This window comes from Panthera uncia, chromosome F1 (assembly GCF_023721935.1).
Source record: "Panthera uncia isolate 11264 chromosome F1, Puncia_PCG_1.0, whole genome shotgun sequence".
In the NCBI taxonomy this organism is placed as follows: domain Eukaryota; kingdom Metazoa; phylum Chordata; class Mammalia; order Carnivora; family Felidae; genus Panthera; species Panthera uncia.
Genome location: NC_064813.1, coordinates 65,791,550 through 65,813,125, shown reverse-complemented (window position 1 = coordinate 65,813,125; position 21,576 = coordinate 65,791,550). Strand labels below are relative to the sequence as shown.

Here is a 21,576-nt window from a genome sequence, read left to right as displayed (position 1 = left end):
CCCCCCTCCCCAAACACCCTGTAACCCGACTCCCCTCGCCCCAGCCCCCGGGGTGGGGGTGGGGGGAAAGAGAAGCAAAACCGAGGAAGCCGCTCTCGTCTCCGCTCCGGGGGTGACGGGGGGCGGGGGGCTGCGGGATCTCTGCCCCCACCCCTCCCGCCTCCGACCCGGGCGGCTCTAGACCCCGCCGTCCAGACGGCCCCCTTAGGCTCCCGCACCGAGCCCCGGTCCGGGAGCGGCGCCCAGTGGCCCCCAGTCGAGCCCAGCCCCTTCCAGCGCTCAAACTCTTTTGTTTTAAATGAACTGGATGGAGCAGCATGGAACTGCGGGGGGGGCGCGGGGGCGCCCGGGGCATGCCGGGAGTTGTAGTTTCCCGCCCTCGGGGGCGCGGGCTCGGGCTCCTCGCCCCGCGGAGGATGGGGACGTGCCTCCGGTCTCCAGCCCGGCTCCGGGGCGCAGCGGGGTGGGGGCTGGGGGTGGTGGAAGTCGAGGTCCCCGGTTTCCCCGAGGGAGGGGCGGGCGCGGGGGACGGAACCGGAGCGGGTCGGAAAAGGCTGACGGAGCGCCCCCTCCCCAGACGGGCTCGCCACCCGCCCCCGCCTCGTCCGGGCCGGCGAGGGGGGGGGGGTGTCCCCCTTTCTTATGGTAATGAGGGGGCGAGGGGGCGGGAGCGGCCCGGCCGGGTCGCCGCGGCCCCCTCCCTGGCCGCGCCCCCTCCCCGCGCGCTGCCTCGGCGCCCCTCCCTCCCGCGGAGTCGTCCCGGCTGCGGGCCGCGGGGACAGCCTCTCCGCAGAGCAGACAAAGCCCGCAGCGCGATGCGGGCGCCGCCGGGCCGTGCGCGCCGAGGAGGCCGGGATGGGCCGGAGGGCGGGACCCCCTGGCCAAAGCCGGGGTCCGCTCACCGCCCCCCCCCCCCCCCCCCCCGGCGGCCCCCCCCCCCCCCCCCCCCCCCCCCCCCCCCCCCCCCCCCCCCCCCCCCCAGGCTCGGAGATCTGAGCGGCGGCGACTGGGAGGTGAGTTAGTTCTGGTCCTTCCGAGCGGCGGCGGGGCGCGGGGCGGGAGAGGGGGGGCGGAGGGCAGCGAGCGGGGAGGCAGGCGAAGGCTTGGACGCGAGATGTGACTTAACAGTTTCGGGGGAGAGCCCCGGGCTTCGGGCGCGACCCAAGGAGGGAGGAGAGACGGGGTGCGCTCGGGACCCGAACTTCCTTCGGGCCCGGGCCCCGCAGACGCCTTGGGGGTGATCTGTTCTCGGGCCTCCACCGTCATTGCACTTGCCCCCACCCCCACCCCCGAGCCCGTTAATTCGGCTCCTTGCACCCTGGACGTTCGGTGGAAGTAAAAATAAGTTTTTAAGGCGTGAATTGGACAGCTGGGTACTTGTAGAGGGAGTTGGGGCAAGTCGGGGTACTGCGACCTTTTCCCTCCCTACGCCGCCTCTCCAGCATTTCTTTTGTCTCCCTTCTTATGCCTGGGCCCTTCCCAAGGGGAGAGAGGGTGCACTGCGGCCCGAGGGCTTGAGGTTGGACTTTCAGAAGAACTTCCCAAAATCGTTTCGTGAGAATGGGTGGGGGTGAGCTACAGTGGGAAGGTGTCCTTTTCTGCAGGGCCTTGGAAACCCAAACTCTGAACTGGGTTGTGAGGTAAAGTCCTGCCTGGAGGCGGGGAACAGAGCGATGAGGTGACCTCACAGAGCTGCCACTGTGAGGCCTTGAGGGCCGGGCGGTGAAGCCCAGTTCCCTCTGCTGGTTCTTGGAAAGAGGAGATTTGAACAGCAGGAGGCTGGGGGCTAGAGTGCAGGATCCCAGGAGGGGCAGGGCTCTTGCTCCCGATCAGCAGAAGATCAAAGGGAGGGGAACCATGGCCAGGCACCCCTGGAGGGCCCCAGAGTCGGTGCCCCCTGCACTGGGGATTTGAGCGAACATTAACAGCAAGCTTTAGGGCTTGAGCGGCAGAGGGAGTGGAGAGGTAGGTAGGCTCTTGTCCCCTCTCCTTCTGCCCCAGGAACGTGGATTGGGCCACCTGTGCTCCTGGGGGCCCGTGGGGCCCTCTCGTGGGGGGAGGCTCCTGCTCTGTGGACCAGGTGACTGTTTTTCACATTAATAGAAATAGCACACACTTGTATAGGACTTATTGTGTGCCAGGCATTTTTGTCACCAGCTGCTCCGAGCCTTCCTGTCCCCACCGAAATGAGATTCCCCCTTGACACCCACCCCTGAATTTGCTCTGCTTCCCCGCTAAGCTAATTAAAGCAGGAGGTTAATGACCAAAGAAGCCCCGGGGATTTGGCCCCGGGTGGAAAACAAAGGACAGAAACAAGTGTGTGTGTGCGGGGAGGGGGCAGCCGCTGAACAGGAAGGGTAGAGTAAGGAGTGGGGCAGGGGAGGCGGAGGCCCCTGCTGGACCCACCTCACTGAGCCGACAAAGACAAGTCAGCTTCCCCCTCCCCCCGGCCGCCCTGGGTGTGTTAATGCGCCACGTGTCGCCCTCAGGGTCCCACTGAGACTCCAGACAGAAAACAGAAAACCGAGGCAGGAGAAGCCAACGTGACCGCGTGCCCCTGGAGGGCAGGGTGCGTGCGTGAGTGGCACTTGGGTCACGCGCAGGAGCGTGTGCCTGCGGATGGTCTGGGGTATGTCCACCCACAGTGGGGACCACCAGACTGCCCAGGTGACAGAGTTTTCATGGGGCGGGGTTTTGCTGAGTCCTTCTCTTGCTCCCAGAGGCTGATGGCCTCCTTTGTTCAGGGGACTCCCCTCTTCCACTGACACTTGTATTGGACAAGCTAGGTTTCTGTCCAGGGCCCTTCTCTTCCTCTTTCCGCCTGCCTGCCAGCTCCAGAATTCAGGCCGAAGGCCTTAACTTAAACAGTTTTGCTTGGAAATAGACGACCGTGCCGACCCCACCCCACCCCTCAGTGTCTGCCTATGACCAGAAAGGTGTGTGCATGGCGTATCTCTCCACTCCAAGGCCTTAAAGGACAGCGCTGTCTTTCCTCTTTGTCATTGTCCCCCTCCCTGGCCCCCCAGTGCCCAGCACGCAGCCCTGCCCAGAGCAGAAGCTCAGTAAGAGGGTGTCCAGTTAACTGCATATTCGAAGTTTCATGGCGTGAGAGGAAGGAGCAATCCTCTGGAGGCAGACGTGCTTCCTGAGTAGTCGGGTGCCGCCGAGCCTTGGTTTCCTCGTCTCGGAAATGGACAAACAAGCCCCCAGCACAGTGCCTGACTCAAGATAAGTGTTCGGTCGATGTTAGCGCTCTGGCCCTGTTGTTCTCTCCTCGCAGTGGACTTTGGCTAGATTGCGCTCTTCGTTAATTAATTTTCATTCATTCCTTCTTTCAGCTAACTGCTTCCTTTTGAGCTCTTAGGATGTGCCAGGCCCTGGAGGAGATCCTGACCCACTGTGAGTCACTCAAAGCCAGTTCTAGATCTGGCCTCGTAGAAAAAAAGATTATCCCAAACAACCAGCAGATAATTCCAAAAATAATTCCTGTCGAGTGCTGGGATGCAAGCAAATTCTGTGTCCGTGGCCGGCACGGGCAGGCTTCTAGCCCCGGGCCTGAGGAACAAAGGCCTCCGTGGAGCCGTTGAGTTGGCTGGGTGTGCAGTGCGTGGCTCAGTCCAGCTGTATCTGTGTGCGTCTCCCTGTGTGCACACAGGCCTGGCTACGAAACACGGCAGGACAGCAGAGTGGCCCAGGGTTTGTGTGGCGGCTCAGGACAGCAGTGGGGTAGGGTGATCCAGACCGTGCTTGTCTGTGTGTGGAGCTCTGTCCCTTCTCTTCTCTTTTCTCTCTCTCTCTCTCTTTTTTTTTTTTTTATAAGTGTATTTATTTATTTTGAGAGAGAGAGATAGAGAGTGCCAGTGGGGCTGGGGTGGCAGAGAGAGAGGGAGAGAGAGAGAATCCCAAGCAGGCTCTGCACTGTCAGTGTGGAGCCTGCTGTGGAGCTCGAACTCACGAACCATGAGATCGTGACCTGAGCTGAAATCAAGAGTCGGACGCTTAACTAACCGAGCCACCCAGGCACCTCCCTTCTCTTTTCTGGGCAAACGTGGGCACCCTTTGTCACCACCTGTCCAAGTACCAAGGGATGGGGCACATATCTAGCTCTTGTGCACCCCCCCCCCCACCCCATGCCCTAGTCCCGGAGCCCCAGGGAGGCTGCCCCACCAAGTTGGCTGGCCCTTATGGAGGTCCTCTTAGCCATCTCCCCCGTCCTCTCCATCTGTCCTCATCAGAGGAGCCTCCTCTCCTATGTGTTACGGGGTCTCCATTTTCTTTTCCTAACACCCCTCCTCCTGGGAACCTATCTAAACACCGTGTTTCCTGCTGACAGTGCAGCTAGTTTTCCCTCTGTTGCTGGAACAATGAATTAATTTCCCTCAGTGAGAATGTATTAAGTAAAATTCTGTAGGACACACAAAAGAAATACCAGATTTGATCTCTGCTCTCAGCAAGACACAGAAACTAGCCTATGTGACTCAGAGAACATGGTCAAACAGGATTGCATGTGAGGGCAGAACGGTTTTTGGGCCTTGAAGGGCTATGGGGATGGAGAAGAGAGGAGGCCACTACAGGTCCGTCCGCTGTCATGGACCCGTCTCCACGGGCTCTGACGCCCAGCTTGAGGTTTGGCCTGGACAGAGGCCCCTGCCCTTCCCCAGCGCCCACTCCAGCACCCCCCACCAGGTCCCCTGCACTCTCTGATTTCCCTAGGGAGAGCAACTCAGAGGGGCTGGGGTGGAGCCAGGGTCCCCCAGGACAGCTGGCTGACAGGGCCCCTCTGGGACTCAGGGCTGGACCCCGGCGTCCGGGAGGCGGGTGACACCGGAGCTGTGACAGTTGGTCCCCAGATTCCTCACCCAGTGGCGCCAGCTCTGGTTTCGGGCTGGGGAGAGGGAGGGGGAGGGGCGCCTGGTGCCAGGCTGGGCTGATTGCTCTCTTGGGGCCGGGTGGCGGGGGGGGGGGGGGGGGGCGACAGCAAGCATGCCCTTGGTAGGTTATCGAGGAAGGACTTTTCCAGTGCCCTCTCCATGCCGGGAACTATGCTAGATACTAACAGGGGACACTGGAGCATTAGACACAGCTTGGCACGGATGAATGAATGGACATAAAAGGCATACTCATCCTGTAGAGTGTCACAGGTGGAATGGAAGTGGAATGAATGAATGAATGAATGAATCAATCAGTATTCGAATAGATTCATCAATTATCCGATGGCCTCATTTTACAGAGAAGGAGAACCCAGGTCCTATGACTGTCTTGTGCCTTCTGTCCTGTCATGCTCTCTTTTTTAGAAAAGGGAAGAGGAAGTCAGAGAGAGGGGTGGGAATGGACTTGCCCTTTGCTGACTGCCTGTTTACTGCTGGGCCCTCTTCTTGGCCTTTGCAGACTTGATCTCGTTCAACCCTCTTCACGGCTCTGTGAGGCTGGGAACACACCTCTGCCTAACATTAGGACCTAAGGCTCAGAGAGGTCAAATAATTTGCTCAGGTCACACAGCTGGTAAGTGGACCCTCCGGTGTTCAGAGCTACATCTATCTGACCCCAGAGCTTAGGACCCCAGGAGTAAGATGGTGACACCCAGTGAGCGTCTGGAGACTGAGCAGGGAGTGATCACTGAAGCTGGAGAAGTTTGGAGAGGCTTCCTGGATGAACAGGATCCGGAGTCCCAGAGGGATGAGGGAGGTTAATCTGAAGGGAGAGGACTGGAGGGATGCCCGGAGGTTGGTGCCGGAGGTGCCCAGGGAGGCCTGCTGGTTGGGCAGGTGGCCAGCTTGCCTGGGTCTTGAGTGGGGCACGCAGGTGGAGGAGACGCGTCTTTGAACCTTGACCACGAGGTGGCGCTGCAGGCCGACTGCTGGGAGCCGCTCCGGCCTGGACTTGGACACCGGGCCCAGATGTTTCTTCCCTGCCCGCTGGGGCTCGGCGCCCAGCCCCGCCTCCTCAGGTGTCACCTGGGGCTTCCACTCTGCCCTTTTCTGGCGGGGCATCCAGCACAGGGGAGACCAGTCTGTTCCCGACTCAAGGTGAAAACCCAGGTGGCTGAGGCCGGTCAGACCAGCTCCTCAGGTTGTCCTGACCCCCCTCCAGCTGCTTATAAAACTGGCCTCGTGTCCACCTGCCCTCCTGAGTCCCTGGGAGACACGGTTCAAGGAACAGGCCAAGGAAACCGACATTTGACTCCAACTGGCCTCGCTCTGAAGGGGAAAAATGATAATAATATGTACCTAATAAGGAGGTTTTCTTTCTTTCTTCTTAAGTTGATATACTTATTTTTGAGAGAGAGAGCATGAGGGAGGGACAGAGAGAGAGGGAGAGAAGGAGAGAATCCCAAGCAGGCTCCGCACTGTCAGCACAGAACCCGACGCAGGGCTCGAACCCACGACCGTGAGATCGTGACCTGAGCTGAAATCAAGAGTCAGACGCCTAAACGATTGAGCCACCAAGGAGTTAATTATTATTTTTTTGAATCCAGTTTATATATACCGGACCCTGGCTGTGTCAGGCACTGTTCTGGGCACTGGAGATACAGCGCTGAGCAAGACAGCCCAGAAGCAGACTGGCCTTGCTTCTGCTGGTCAGCCAGCCTGTGCTGAGCCATCTATGATCCCCTCGCCCTTCGCAGCCCTAATGCTGGCTCATCTTGCAGGACTGGAATGCAGTGTCACTTTCCCTGGGGAATCTCCCTTGGGGCCCTTTGGGGCTCCCTCACCTGTCACACACTATTATAATGGCTCCCAGCCCACTGGGCGCTCACTGAGGACAGGGACTGCATCTAGCCCACTCCTGTTTCCCAGCTCCGGCCCCAGTGCCTGGCACACAGTAGGTTCTCAATGCCTGCTGTTTGGAAGCTGGGCATGCTCATTCACACGCCCCTCCACCCCCACCAAAGATTCGACCTGTCTCCGTCTTTTCCGTCTTACCTGTCACCCTCCATACCCGGCTCTACCCCCGCCCCCCCACCGCCACACACACTGGGGCCCTCACAGCCCTCCCTCATCTGATCTCCAAGGGGGTGCTGTCTACACGGGCTTTGGGATGTGCCATCACCGGTCTGCCCTCTGGCACCTAGCCTGGAGCTCACACACGGCAGGAGCTCAGTCATGGCACTGACCCACCAGTGTGGCTTCAGACGCTGGCTCAGAACGGACCTCTGATCACGTAACCCCCTCGGTCACCGCTGGTAAAAGGCGTCTCGCACAGTAGGCTGTGAGAGTGCCAGGTATGCGTGGGTCGTATCCTCCTGCCAGGCTCCTGTCCTCCCCCGAGGCCTCTGTGGCTGCTGCAACCTCTGCCTGGGGCCCCCTCTCCCCCACTCCCTGCGGCCATCTCCCACTCATCCTTCAGAGCTGAGCCGAGGCGTTGTGCCCCGGTCAGCCTTCCCGACCACGCTGACCGCTTCGCCGTTCCTCCAGAGTCAGCTGTGCGCCCAGGACTTACTCCTTCCTTAGCACTTAGTTAACGTAGCGCACGTAGAGCATGTTCTGGAGTCTGCCCGGACCGAAAGCGCCACCCCCCCCCCCCCAGGATGGGACGCGTCTCTCCAAAGCCTAGTGTGGGGCGGGGGGTGGGGGAGCGCCCAGTAAAGATCTGTTGAGCGAATGACTGAGCGAATAAAAGGAAGAACGTTACTTTATGCTACTGAACAAGCCAGTCTCCATCTTTGGGCCTCAGTTCCGTTTTCTGTAAAGTGGGGGCGAGAGAGCGTAGAACGAGGGAACAAGGACGTGCCTGCACATGTTTAACAACCAAGGGGAGAAAGAGCCTGTGTTTGTGGCACCTGCCAATTCCCATGGTGTAAATTGTGTCGCCGTGGCCGACTGCGGTGTGAACAACGGGCTCTCACTGGCAGGTGCAAGCCGCGTCTGGCTCACCACTGCAGGCCGACCTGGAAGGGCCCGAGCCTCCATGGCGCTCACTGGGTCCGCGTCCTTGCACGAGGGCCCCTGTTGGGAGCCTGGGGGGAGGGGGGGTCAGGCTGCTCCCCGCCCTCGTCGCCGCCCCCAGCACCCCCAATTATCTCTTAGATCCAGTCCCGGGATCCGGACGCTTGCACCCGGGCCGCCCGGTGCCCTTGTTGCCAGTATCCTAGGGCACTTCCGTGCCCTCCGGGCGGACAGCTCTCTGTGACTCTCCCCAGCAGCCTTTGCAGACGATTTAAGGCCGGTTGCTTGGCCCAGGCCCTGACATCAGACCGTGCCGGGTCCCCGTGTTTGTGTGCCCCACTTTCCCGACTGCGCTGACCTGACCCAGGCTGCCTGGAAGCAGGAGCTGTGTCCAGGCTCAGTTTTGCTCTTGCTTGACCTCTAACCCCTGACCCTGCTGGTCCCACCCTCCTCCTCCAAACTCTTTATTCCCTCCCCCCGCCACCGGGTGCCCCTTTCCCGTCTCCTCTGCCCACCTCTCCTCCTGTGTCACCGGCCAGTGGATCCCCTGCCTGCAGTCGCTTCCTCTGTCATCCGGCTCCCTTTCTGCCCAGCTGTCCCAGCGGAAGCCCTGGGCGTGGCTGTCCCCGAGCCGGGCTCTAGGTGCCTACTGCCTGCGGGCCCTCTGCAAATTCCTTCTCTCTCTCAACCTGTTTCCCCATCTATAAAATGAAGATAATAGCAGCAGTTACCTCCCGGGGTTGTTGCGTGGTCGGTGGGAGGAGGCATGTAAACTCCCATGGCGTCTAGTGCACAGAAGGTGCTTCCTAAATGCTCAGGGCTCACCTTAGTCATCCCTTCCTCCCGAATGCAGCCTGGGGGGAGGGGGGGCCTGGCTCGGGGCGCTCACTGCACGTGCGTGGTCCCTGAGGGCACGAGCCCGCCGGGGCACAGGTGGTAACGCCGGTGAAGGAGCGAGGGAGGGAGTGGACACCGGCTGCCCGGAGGACGCGGCGCACCAGTCGGGAGGCCAGCAGGTGGCGCCAGCGCCCGCGGGGCTCTGCCCGGGGCCACCTCCCTGCCCTTGCTGAGGAGCCCCGGCTGGCGGGCTCAGGGACAGACATTTCCGTCGGGGTGTCCAGCCTCACTTGGCGGGGGGGGGGGGGGGAGGTGCTGGGGAAAGGGGCCTGGCTGAGGGGTTCAGGGCACAGACCGTGCGGTGGGGACGTGAAATGAGAGACCATTCAGTCGGTGAGTCAAAAGCTGAGATCCAGGAACCAGACACAGCTTGGGGGACGATGTGGTGAAATCAATCAGTGAGAGGAAGGGGAGGCCCGGTTTCTATGGCAACGGTAGTGTTTGTGGCAAGCCGGGGACGCCCGGGTCCCCAGGCTTGTGAGCAGTGATTCAGTACAGGAAAGGGAAGGTTTCGGAGGGACTGGGTGCTGCAGCCCGGATGCCCTGTGGCTTCTTCTCGGTGCTCAGCGCACGCACCTGAGCGCGGCCCCAGGACCTGGGCTCTGGAAGATGCCAGGTGGGGAACTGAGCCCCTGCTCCTCACTGCACTTGCACAGCTCACTGATGGTCACAGCGGCCCTCTGGAATTATTGTTACCCCATTAAAAAATTTTTTTTAATCTTTATTTATTTTTGAGAGAGAGACAGCATGTGAGCAGGGGAGGAGCAGAGAGAGAGGGAGAGACAGGGAGAGACAGAATCCGAAGCAGGTTCCAGGCTCGGAGCTGTCAGCATGGAGCCTGACACGGGGCTCGAACTCACGAACTGTGAGATCATGACCTGAGCCGAAGTCGGATGCTTAACTGACTGAGCCACCCAGGTGCCCCTATTGTTACCCCATTTTAGAGAAAAGGAAGCAGTCACCTTGGCCAGGATGACATGGGTGGGACATGAGGGTTAGAACCCAGACTAGTGTCACCCTGACCGTGCTTGTGACGACCCAGAAAGCAGAAAAAGAGGAACAGAGGCATGGGAGATAGAGTGTGGCTAAGACCCAGGACGAGACGGGAGAGGGCCCTTCAGCTCCCTTGGCCTTCCTGCCTGCCCTGCCCTGTGTGAGCCCAACACTGATAGGGAGGGAGGCTGGCACAGTGCTTGGCTGGATGTGGGCCAGAGACTGGGCATCCTGCCTCGCTCCCTCTCCTCCAAGCCCAAGAAAGCAGCGCCCAGGTCTGGTCGAGCCAGCGTCCCCCATCACTTTCCCTGTTCCCTGGTTCTGGGGACAAGAGGGACAGTTGGGAGGGCATCATATCTGTCCCCTATTCTACCCTCCGGGCCCCTGCTACCGCCTGGGAGTTCCCGGCCTCTCTGTTGCTGGCAGGACAGTTTCATTCTTGTTAAGCCACGGGGGCCCCCACAATTTCAGTACGAAAGGGGTATCCTCTCCTGCCCTCAGGCCCTGATGGCACGCAAGAGGGAAGCCCAGCCAGTCCCCATCCCTCCACCTGCAGTGGGAGGGACAGAGGTTGTTAGGGCCTTGGGCCTCTTCCATTCCAGGCCTCCTCTTGTCTTGCAGAAGAGAAAACGGAGGCCCATAGAAGGAAAGCGGTTCTTCCAAGGTCACGGAGTGAATCCCTGGAAGAGAAAACTAGATCCCCTAACTCCTGACACTACATCCTGTGATCCCAGGAAGAATATTCTTGAACATGGCACTGGGGTCTCAGAACGGAGTCAGGCGGATGGATGAACAGAGGGAGAGAGGGCAGATTAGTTGGCATAACCTAGCCCCAGCTCTCTACCTTGTTACCTCGGGATGACGGAGGGGAGACCACCGCGTGCACGTCAGGGGTGTCAGTGTCGGGGAGCTAAGTGGACTGTGTGACCTTGGGCCCCAGGCCTAACCCACCTCCAGGGTGGCAGGGGAGCACTTAGGAATTACGGGGTGCCTTGAATGTTCTTGGTCGTCAGGGAAGGCAAGTCATGTCCTGCGGGACCGGGAGACAGAGCCGCCCTGCAGGGCCGAGGCTGGGGACGAGCAAGGTGCCTGCCCCCTGCCCCTCAGGAGAGCAAGGAGGGCGTATGAATTTTTGCTGTGTTCTATAGGAGCAGCAGTCTCCTCCCCTGGGGGTGGGGGGTGGGTAGCAGGTTCCCCAGACCCGGGGAGGTACCCAGAGGCTGTGGGAAGCTGAGCACTAATTAGCTCTCCCTCCCTAATTGGACTTAATTGCCTCCTTGTGCTCAGCATTTAAGACACTGCATCACTTAGCGGGGGAAGGGTGACAACTCAGCGGGGGGTGGTCAGGGCTCCCCTTGGGGAAGGGAGGGAGGCAGGCGGCCCGTGGGTGGGCCCGTGCCCAGCCTTTCTGCTCCTGTGGGGGAGGGGGCCGGGAGCGTCTCGGCCTCCCATCTGGTGCCTCTGGCCTCAGTTTCCCCACTCTTGGGGGCTTTCTCATTTTTCTGCCCAGAGGAGATGTGGAATCTGGGCCTGGACCCACCCCTGGCTCCTCTGCGGGGGGGTCACGGTTCAGAGTGTGGGCTTCACCTGGGTCTCTGGGGTCTGAATTCCAGCTGCACCGCTTAACTGGTTATGTGACCTTGAACCCGTGGGGCTTTGTTTGCTCATCTTTAAAACGGAGCTGATAATAACAACCCCTCACTCAGCCCGCTCTGCGGAGGGCCAGGTAAATAAGGCACCTGTGCTACTTAGAACAGGGCCCAGCCGCGAAAGCACTGTCAGCCGCTGGCACAGTCCCCGTCCCCAACCTCGGCTTCCTCATCTGTAAAATGACAGACTGAAGTGGTGTTTCCTGAGACGTGCCCCCAGGTCCCACCCCAGACCATTCCCAGAGTGTGGAATCAAAACATCTGAGACGTCGGGTGCTGGCAGTCTTGTGATTCTGACGCCCAGTGAGGGTTGAGAGCACTGGATGCAAGGTTCCCCCACAGCCCTGACCCCTGAACACTCGCTCTCAAGTAATGCACCCCCCCCACCCCCCGCCCGCCGCCCTGCACCGCAGCAACGCAGGCCCCAGGACGTGCACCTGTGCACACCGGAAGCAGGTCCCTCCCCGCTCACTTGGACAGAGTCCTCCTCTATAAAATGAGAATAGTAACCTGCTGTGTTCACCTCCCTGGAGATAACGTCACTAGTGATAGAGCCTGGTCGAAAGGTGGGCAATTATACTGTTCCTCCTGCTCTAGGCATTTACTGAGCACCTAGCATGTACCCCATCTCCTTTATACACAGTGACTACTGAGTCCTAAGCTCCCAGAGCGACTGGTCCTGACCCATCAGACAAGTCAGGGTCTCGGGCTAATGTCTTTCGTTAGCTCTCGCTTGGAATCAAATTAGCCAATGAACAGAAAGAACCTAGAACAGGCCCGGACGCAGGGAGTGCTCTATAAACAGCGACACCCGCCAGGCTGGGGGTGGGGAGGCGCCTCGCTGCAGGGCATGCGGTAAAGAGGGGGGTGTGCAGGTTCAGGAAGGAGTATGGTGACATGCTGGGCTCAAGTGTGGGTGGAGCATGCGTCAGCCACTGTGCCAGGGCCTGAGGGTATGGGGGGGGGGGGCAGGACCCCTCCAGCCCTCCCCTCGAGGAATTCCCCTCATTGGGGGATAAACAGAGGCATCCACAGTGTCACTATGTGTGACAAGAGATGCTGGGGGCTTAGCGGGGACAACTAACCCGGCCTCAGTGGCACTTTCAGCTGAGCCTAGAGGGTGAGGAGGAGTTGGTCAGAGGGCAAAGCCTGTGCCAAGTTCAGGCAGGTTAGCCTAGAAGCAGCAGAGAGGTCAGGATTGTTAGAATCTAGAGGGCAAGTGAGGAGGCTCTGGGGACCCAGGGCGTTAGTGAGCCAGCTCAAGGAATTTGGACTTTCTCCCTGATACATTGGGTGCACTGTAACTTGAAGTTTTGTGGAAACATGCCAAGGTTTACATTTTCGGAAGATGGCTGTGGTGTGGGGAGGAGAAAGGGTCGTGTAGAGGCAGGGGTGGAGGCAGAGAGACTGGCCCGGGGGCTCCAGCAGTTACCTAGAATGGGGAGCGATTCTAGAGGCAGGGTCCACAGGACGTGGGGGCTCGGTGGCCAAGGGAGATGCAAAGAACTCCATCTGGTACATGCAGGGGGTGGGGGGATGGCCAGTACGGAGGCTCGGGTCACTCCCGGGGGGGGGATGCTTGCAGGGAAGGGCTTTTCCCTGGCCTTCCCGGGACAGGCTGGGAATCCCTGGCCCAGAGACACCCTGTTGGGGCAGGCCTATCTGGATCCTCCCCAGCCCACAGGGCAGGATGTGCGGGGTGCCTGCTCTGGGAATGCGTGTTTCGGACCCAAAAGAGGTGCGGGCAGGGGAGTTCCCAGGAGCTCCACTCCCACCTTCCGGCCTCTGGCCCTGGGGAACTCAGTTGTGGCCCTGGGGAACAGCTTGCAAAGGGGAGGCCAGAAGGCAAGCTCTCTGGGCCGAAGGGCAGTTCGATGGTGGAAACGTGAATGTTCCCACTTGCATTTGAGTTCTGCCCCAGTCCGGGGGTCTGCAGCGGCTGGTCACTGTGTCCTTGTCTGCCCCAGCCCTGGCCACTCCCTTTCCAGGCTCCTCCTGCACGCCTCTCTGCTTCCTCAGCCTGCTCTGTGCCCTCCCTCGTGAAACTTGGTTTCTGGGAGAATGTGATTTGAATTAACTCCTGGGAGAAAAATCACAGAAACCAGGAAAGGGGGGCCTGGGCAGGGGGCAGTGAGTCATGTTTCCATGTGTATTTTTCAAACTTTCCGATGGGAGTTTGGGAAACAACAGCCTTTTGGCTGCCAACTTAGACCTGGCTCTCCAGGGGTTCCTGGTTCTGTGTCTGTAGGTTTCACCTTGACCGCCACTGCACCCAGGCCAGTCCTTCGGGTCTGCTTCATCTCCGGGGATCCCTTCCCTCTCTCCCTCCGGGCCCATGCTATCCCTGTTGGAGGGGCCCAGAGCAGTCTCTCCTGGGGCGACTTCAGTCTGTCCTCTGCTGCCATTGCACAGTAATGTGCACTGCACCCTTCCATCTACCCCATTTCAGGGCGGACCCATGGGGCCTGCAGTCACTCTGGCCAGCCCTGCGACCCTGGGGAGCCACCATCAGCGCCAGGGAGCGTGGGCTCCAGGAACCTCCTCTCTGCCCCAGCGGCTTCCTGTCGGTGCCCTCCCCTCCCACTTCCGTACCCCAGTTTCCACGGGGCCTGTGGCTGGGGATAAGAACCCACCGACTCCCAGGGAGAAGCCTGCAGACCAGAGACCTCACCCCAAGGAGGTGGGTAAGAAAGAACGTGCTCCTTGTCTGTCCTGTGCGCAGCACAGGTCTTGTGCCCTGGGAAGGGGTGTCAATTCCTGTCCTGCACAGACTCCTAAACTCAGCCATGACAGTGGGTGGGAGCCCTGAGGGTGGTGGACAGAGGGATGAGGAGGGCGGCCCTGCCCTGCCAGTGCCTCCTCGAAGGTTCTGAGCCCTCCTGCTCTTCCTGAAAGTGCCCGTCTGCTTCACGGGGGTCTGGGACTAGCTGTCCCCCTCCCTTCTCCCTCCCGGCGTCTGACTAATCTTTCCTGGCAGGGCAGCACATCCTGCCCCCCTGTGCCCATGCCAGCAACAGCCCACATCACATGGGCCACATCTGGCTCCCTTTGAGCACATCCTCCCCGCCTTTGTCCCTCCCCCTTCTCTGCCTGGGGGCCTGAGCAGGGAGTGCCCCTGAGGACCCCTCTTTGCTGTCCTGCCCCCTCACAGTGGCAGACTGGCTCCTTCCCCTCCTTTCCACCTCCTCAGTCCTGGACATCTGGACTCCATCCTTCAGTGACCCCTCTCTCACCATATCCTGACTCCTTGGATCACCCCCCTTTCCAGCTCCTACTGAACAGCCCATTGGGAAGGGGGCCTTTTGCAAGGTTTGAGCCCCCAGGACTGTCCTAGGGTGGGGGAAAGCCTGGCAGCCGAGGGATTAAATCCCTTGAGCCCAGCCCCCTGGCCTGTGGCCAGCCTGGGGTGGGGGTGGATAGAGGTGACCCCAAGATCTGCGTGCATGGAGGAGTAGGAGTGAGCCTGGGCGGGAGGAGGGAGGGCTGAGGGGAGCGGTTTGGCTCCCCCTCTCCCTGCAGTCTTTTGTGAGGGATAGGGAGGAGCCTGGAAGGCCCTCCAGCTACTGGCCTCCCTCCTCCTTCCTCCGTGCTTAGCAACCGTTGTTGCTGGGTAAATATTTGCCCCACCAGGATCTGGGGCTGGAGCGTGGGTGTCAGCCTAGGCAGCGGCCCCTCTCCTCAATTCCTGGGCCTCTCCTCTGTCCAGCTCTCCTTTCCAAAGCCCTCTGGCCTGGATTCAAGATGTGACCCCTACAGCCTTGTCCCAAAGCTCCATTCCTCCTCCCCCCTCACAGTAGACCTCTTCCCAGGCTCCTCCCTTCACCCTCTCTGATCTCTCCCTTCATTCCCACTTTCCGTCTGTGCTCACCTCTCTGAATCCACCTTCTGCCCCTGATCCACAAAGGTACCTGGGGGAGACCTCACCCCTGAGCTGGATAGGTCCCTGCCACATCCCACTGGGAGCCCAGCCTGGCTTTCCCTTCTGCTAGATCTTGGTGCTGAGTCCCAGGACCTCACCTCTCTGCTTCAACAGGAATATGCCCCCATGCCTTAAGCCTTAGCTCAGCTCCCCAAGGCTCCAGGGGGAGAGAGAAGGGATGCGGGATGTTTTGATGGATACCTGTCCATCCTCCACCCACCATCCCCAGGAAGCTCTGCTTCAGGAAGCCAGCACCATTTTCACCTCCTCTGGGGACAGAGTTGAGGGAAAACCATGGCCAAGAGGAAACAGATGCCCCCTCAGCCCCTCCCTGGGCAGCGTGACAGTGCTCCAGCCTGAGCCCTTGCATCCTGTCCCAGCCGGCCCCTTGCTGCCCTACCCCCTCCTCCAGTGGTTTCCCCATTACCTGTCCCTGTGATGAAGAGCCCCTGGGGGGAGGGTCCAGGGCCAAAATGAGGTGGGCTCTCAGGGTGCCCTGAAATCTGTGGACTTACTGGGTATAGAGGCCCGTACTGCGCTGCGCGGCAGGCCCGTGGGCTAGCTTAGGGAGAGCGCCATGGGGGAATCTGGGCACTTGGACCAAGGCAGGGCTAGAAAAGAGGGGTTGGCCTGGATGACGCCCTAAGACTCCTCCCAGCTCTGAAGTTCTGGCTTCTAGGCTGTGAGTGGGGAAGCACGGGCCCAAGACGGTCCATTCCCAATCCCTAGGGGCCTCCCTCCTGGAGCTCCTGGTCTCCGCCCGCTTCACCTGCCCCACCTGCAGCCCCACCACTTCTGCAGCGAGTGCCCCTTGCTCTGCCCCACCCATAAGGAAATCTGCACTTTAACCAACATCCTCCCTGCCACAGTTCACTTGACCAGTAGACCCCCCCCCACCCCTCCCCCGCTTAAAGGGCCCTGGGGAGCCTTCTGAGGGGACCCGGAGGGGCGTGGGGGCTGGGACTGGCAGGAAGGTGGAGCTTCCAAGACGCTTGGAGGGGCCTGCCCAGGTGGTCACATAGTCGCGGACGATTTGTAAAAGGTATTTTCACACTTTTCAAAATAGGGCCTCCCCGCAACAACAAGAGGAGCATGTAGGGAGACCGACTGCCCGGTCGGCCTGCTGCTAGCACCGAGAGCCCCCCGCCCCAGTCACTGCTGCCGGCCGCTGACCCCCCAGTTTCGGGCCCCAGCAGCGATTGGCCGGCTGCGGGGCGAGGGGCGGGTGAGAGGGAATCCTCTTCTGCCTCACTTCCCGGAAGCGTGTAGCGGTACGGGGCCTGGGGACCCTGTGCTCCAGCCCCGGCCCCGGGCTTGTGGCGCTTGTTTGTTTCCTTGGCAACAGGGAGAGGAAACCCCCGCTCGCGAGCCCGGGGAGGCCCCGGCAACCGCGCCCACAGACGCACACAGCCTCACGCGCAGCCGCCCACGCGCAGGCCCTGCGTCAGCACAGCCCGCCGGCCGCGCCTCGGGGCTGGGGGCGGGGCCGGGCGCGGCCGGGGGGCGGGGCCGGAGGCGCCCGGGCCAATTGCAGCCCCATCCCCGTCCCGGGGCCCGCCCCTCTCCGCCCACCCGCCTCCCCCACCTCCAGCAGGGGCGGGGCCCGGGGCCCGGGGCTGTGTGGGGAGGAGGGAGGGAGAGGGCGGTGTGGGACTTTTGTTGGACTGGCTCTGGTCTGGTGTGCGTGTGGCTGTAAGGTGCACTGCCGCGTGTATTTTGACGGTTCCGGGAGCCTGAGACTCGAGGGTGGGACGACTACCTGGGCCCAGTTTGCTGGGGGTGGGGGGAAGGGAGTGGTTTGGAATGTTGGGAAGGAGCTCCGGGGCGGTTCCGGGATCTTGCTTTTGGATTGGTCTTCTTGGGGTCCAGTAGGATGTAGTTAACCTGGAGGCAGACACCTGGGGTTTGGGGCCTGCCTCTGTCACCTTTCAGCTATGGAGCCTTGAACAAGTCAGTTAACCCGCCCAAACCTCAGTCTCCTCATCTGTATGGTGGGGATCATGGTGCTTGCTCTGTGCACCTCCGGGAGATGTGGAGGGTTACGATAGCCATCTTCGTTGTGAAAGGCTCGTCACCCCAGAGACATCGCTTGGGTGTGAGAGTGAGGCGTTGGCTCTCTACTCATTTACCCGCCACCCCCCTGGCCTGGCTGGAGCGGTGAGGGAGGATGGCTGACCCCTGGCCCCACTCCTCCTAAAGCTGAGCTGAAGATTAAATGGGACCCCCTCCACTCAGCCCCTAGTCCAGCGCCTGGAGTCCTTCCAGTCTCAAGGTTACATTGATCACCTGTGCACGATTGATTCAGCACTTCAACGGGGGTTGAGTACCAGCCCCTGTAAGCCAAGGTTGCAGGACCCCAGCCTTCCATGAAGACCTCACTAAAGGATTCCCAGACCATGGCCTTGAATCTCCAAATCATTCCCCCCACCCTTCGCCACTCCCTAGCTTTTCAGATTTTAACCTGTGTTAAAATTCCAGTCGTTTTACTAAGCACATGACCTTAGACAAGTAGTTCTCAACTGGGGGAGATTTTGCCTCACGGGGAACATTTGGCAACGTCAAAGACATTTTTGCTTGTCACAGCTGGCAGTGGAGATGCCCCTGGCATTTAGTGGGTAGAGGCCAGACACCCCACAGGGCACAGAACCCCACCCAAGACAGAGAAATAACTGGCCCCAAATGCCAACGGTGCCACGGTTCAGAGACCCTGCCTTAAGTGAATAATTTTACCTTCCAGGGCCTCAGTTTCCTCATCTGTAAAACAGGCTAATGATAGCCCTTATAGAGCTATTGTGGTGGTTCAACAAGGTAGCGTGGATGCTCAGTGCCTCATAATAGCAAGTACTCCATAAACATCCCCACCCCGCTCATTATTGAATGCCTCCGGAATCCCTCCTGGCTTCATGCTTCTGAGCCCACTCCCTCTGGCTTACCTGGTGTCGAGGCCGGGGCCACCACCTCTTTCCTCCCTTGCCGGGCTCAGTGCCTCCCTGCTGTCCCTCTCGACCCCAGCCTTATTCCCACAGCAGGCCCCTGCCTCTGTGCCCCTCTTGGCCCACCCTTTCCCACTTTGCATCCGGTGGCCCTACTCGGGCCAGCGGGCCAGGCTGCAACCCTCCTCTGCTCTTTCGTACTCCAGCACCCCTGCACACACTTCCTCTCGGGCACCAGGCCACGGCGTACCTCCCACGCGTCCCGTCAAAGCGGCATAAGAGAGTGAAGCATGTCCTGGCTGCTTGGTCCAATCCTGAGCTCAGCCTATTACTATCTAGTTTGGGGGAAGCCAGTCTCACCTGTAAAACAGGGAAATAATCTTCCAGCTGTGAGGTGGTTCTCTGGACCAAGCTGAGAAGGTGTGTGAAAATGCACAGCTATGAAATCGTGTGGAAACATAGAAGCGATTCACTGTGGAGCGTTGCCTCTCTTTATAACTTTATTTCCATAGCGCTTACCATCTTCTAACAAACCATAATTTTCTCTTTTGTTTATTAACTGTCTCCCTCCACTAGAATGTCAGCTTCGTAAGGGCTGGGATTTTTGTCTGTTTTATTCACTGCTGTATCCCTAGTGTCTACAGCAGTGCCTGGCCCGTCGTAGTTGTCCACTAAATATTTATTGGGTGAGTGACTTCACTATTTATGTAGAGGGTATTTCTCTAAAGCTCCTAAATCTACCTCCTTCGAAAAGCCTCCCTTCAAATGCATAGATTTTTTTTTTTTTTAAGTTCATTTATTTATGACAGAGAGTGCACGGGGCAGAAAGAAAAGAAAGAGAGAATCCCAGGCAGGCTCCACACTGTCAGCACAGAGCCTGACACAGGGCTCAATCTCACGAACTATGAGACCATGGCCTGAGCCAGAAGCAAGAGTCAGACAATTAACCAACTGAGCCACCCAGGCGCCCCAGATTTTTTTTAAAGTAAGTCCTATGCCAACATGGGGCTCAAACTCAGGGCCCCGAGAGCAAGTCACGTGCTCCGCCGACTGAGCCAGCCCAGTGCACCCACGTGCATATTACTTAATCACCGCAGCACCCTTATTTTATAGCTAAGGAAACTGAGGCACTTGCCCGGGGTCACTCCCCTGAAAAGTGGCAGGGCCAGATGCATTTGTTAGGGACACAGATGACCGAGACCTGGTCCCTCCTGTCTCTCACAGCACTTTTGGGAGGAAGGGTCATGGAGGCAGGCCCAGGATGCTTTGCGCCCCCCTCTGGGGTCATTAGTCATCAAGGCAAGTGGCACTTCCACTGTCCAAACCAACCCTCGGACTGAACCCCTATATTCTGATATGACTCATTCATGCTCCAGCTCTCGGGCCTCTGGATTCCATCTGGAACTCATTATCCAGTCCAGAGTCCTGTGCTGCTCTTCAGCCGCTGTGCTTGGCTTTGCCTCTCCCTCTGTGTCCCTACAGTGGGCAAGTCCCCTGTGGGCAGGCACGGTGGCTCCGTCCTGTGCCTCTTCTAGGCATTCTACCCATGTTATAGATGAGGAACGGAGGCCCAGGGCCTTCAGGAGCAGATCTGTCATCACACTGCAAGGGAGAGGCAGGACTGGAACCTGGTCACCAGCCAGCTACCTCCGGCCACAACCCCAGCAGGCTCCCTCCTCTGGACCTGGCTTCCTCTGCCTTCTCCAGCTTCTTCTGGGCCTGGGGATCTATGCCCTGGCAGGGGAAGAGCAGACCGATGGCATTTGGAGTCCAGAGTGAGGATGGAATATTGAGGATACAGGCCCACTTTGAAGTTCAGATTTAGGATTGAGGCCTTTGAGGGTGGTGGTGCAGGTTGGGGGGGGGGGGGCTTTGGAAAGAGCCTAGAGTGAAATTTGTGGTTAAGATCCCCCCCTCCCTTCTCCTGCCTCTTTTCTGCAGAGATGGGGAGGTCTGGGATAGGAAGGGTTAAGTGTGGTTTTGCTTCCCCAGCCAGGAAGGGAAGCCGGGGCCTGTCTGGGACCGGGTGGGGCAGTGCGGGGGGTGGGGGTGGGGGTGTGTGGGGGGGTGTGGGGTGTGGGGGGGTTGTTGCTGAGGCAGTGGGAACAGCATGAGCCCTGTCCCTCACGTTTCAGGGTAACCCACCCCGCCTCTGCTCTAGTTTGGGAAGCAGAAGCAGAACAAGACTTTTTGTTTTGTCTGAAAAGCGGAGAGTGGGCGCCACGCCCTGGGGGAGAGGGCTGCAGGGAGGGGAGGCCATACCATGGGTCCCTCACCTGGGTGCATGTGGATTCTCACCACAATGCCCAGCCACCCTCCTAGACCCAGGGCCCTGAGCATCCCCCCTCCACGGTTCCCCTCCGTAAACACTCCGAGTCCTTGTCTTAACCCCAGTCCAACCCCTGAGGACTCAGGCCTGGCACAGGACCTGTCCAGCCAGCCTTCCCTTTCGCATTACAGAAACCCTGATGTCCTGGGGCTGCGGGAGTTAGCAACATAATTTAGTCTTCTGGGTCCTCCACCAGAGAATCCACTGTGGGAGGCACAGGGGCAGGGCAGGGAGGCGCACGGGTTCTGGAGCCTCAGCAGGGCCACCTAAGTCTTAGAGAGGATGAGGTGGCCAGTGGGGCCAGGGCCAGGATTAGGGGAGGGGAGCAGAAGACTGATCAGAGGGGTGGTTGGTGAGACCTGGCGTGGGGGGCCTGGGTGGTCCTGCTTTGCGAGGGGGCCTGGCCCCTCCCTGAGCCCATGGGGGAGCAGACCCGGTCAGAGAGGGATGGAACGGTAAGTGTGGTGCACCAGGAAGGTGGTGGGGTCTTTGCTGTCCTGCCCCCCATCACCTGCTTTCTGGCTCAAACCAGGATGGAGAGCCACCACTGGCTGTCCGGCTCCCTGCCCTGCTCCCCCTTTCAGGCCCCTCTGGGAACCACAAAAATCTGGGACCTGGTGTCCTGGCAACGTGATGAATGCACAGCTCTGGTATCTGTTTTAAATTATCCGTTAAAATAAGTACAGTCCTGGAAAAAAAAATAAGTACAGTCTTGGAGTTGGTGGGGTGGGATAGAAGGAGTAGAAAGGGACTGAAGTGGTGGTGGGGGGGCGGGGCGCTAGGCAGTCTCTTTTTCCAGTTTCCAATTGCTTGGGTCCGAAGGAAGGGGGCAGGGGATGGGGGTAGTGCCTGGGTCCTCCTCTGACTTTCTGAGGGGGCCAGTGGCTTGGTGCTTGGGTCTAAGACCCAATGCTTGATTTTGAAGGGAGAGGTTGGGGCACAAGATAGGAAAAGAGGGACCCCAAAGTTG

General features: G+C 59.7%; 2 protein-coding genes across 4 annotated transcripts in view; one reads left to right on the top strand and one right to left on the bottom strand.

Annotated features, from left to right (window-relative positions):
• The window catches only part of MEX3A (mex-3 RNA binding family member A), a 15,786-nt gene extending 9,796 nt beyond the window's left edge, over positions 1–5,990 (bottom strand). The window contains exon 1 of the mRNA XM_049635083.1: positions 5,618–5,990. Coding sequence (XP_049491040.1) covers positions 5,618–5,990 — 373 coding nt within the window. The remainder of the gene's footprint in view (positions 1–5,617) is intronic.
• The window catches only part of LMNA (lamin A/C), a 36,932-nt gene continuing 17,114 nt past the window's right edge, over positions 1,759–21,576 (top strand). Inside the window, exons 1-2 of one of the 3 annotated variants that reach the window (XM_049634815.1) lie at positions 1,759–1,965; positions 13,875–14,105. The gene's annotated coding sequence lies outside the window, so the exon portion shown is untranslated. Of the gene's footprint in view, positions 1,966–13,874; positions 14,106–21,576 lie in introns of those variants that run through there. The other 2 variants (XM_049634814.1, XM_049634813.1) reach the window with 2 other exon arrangements.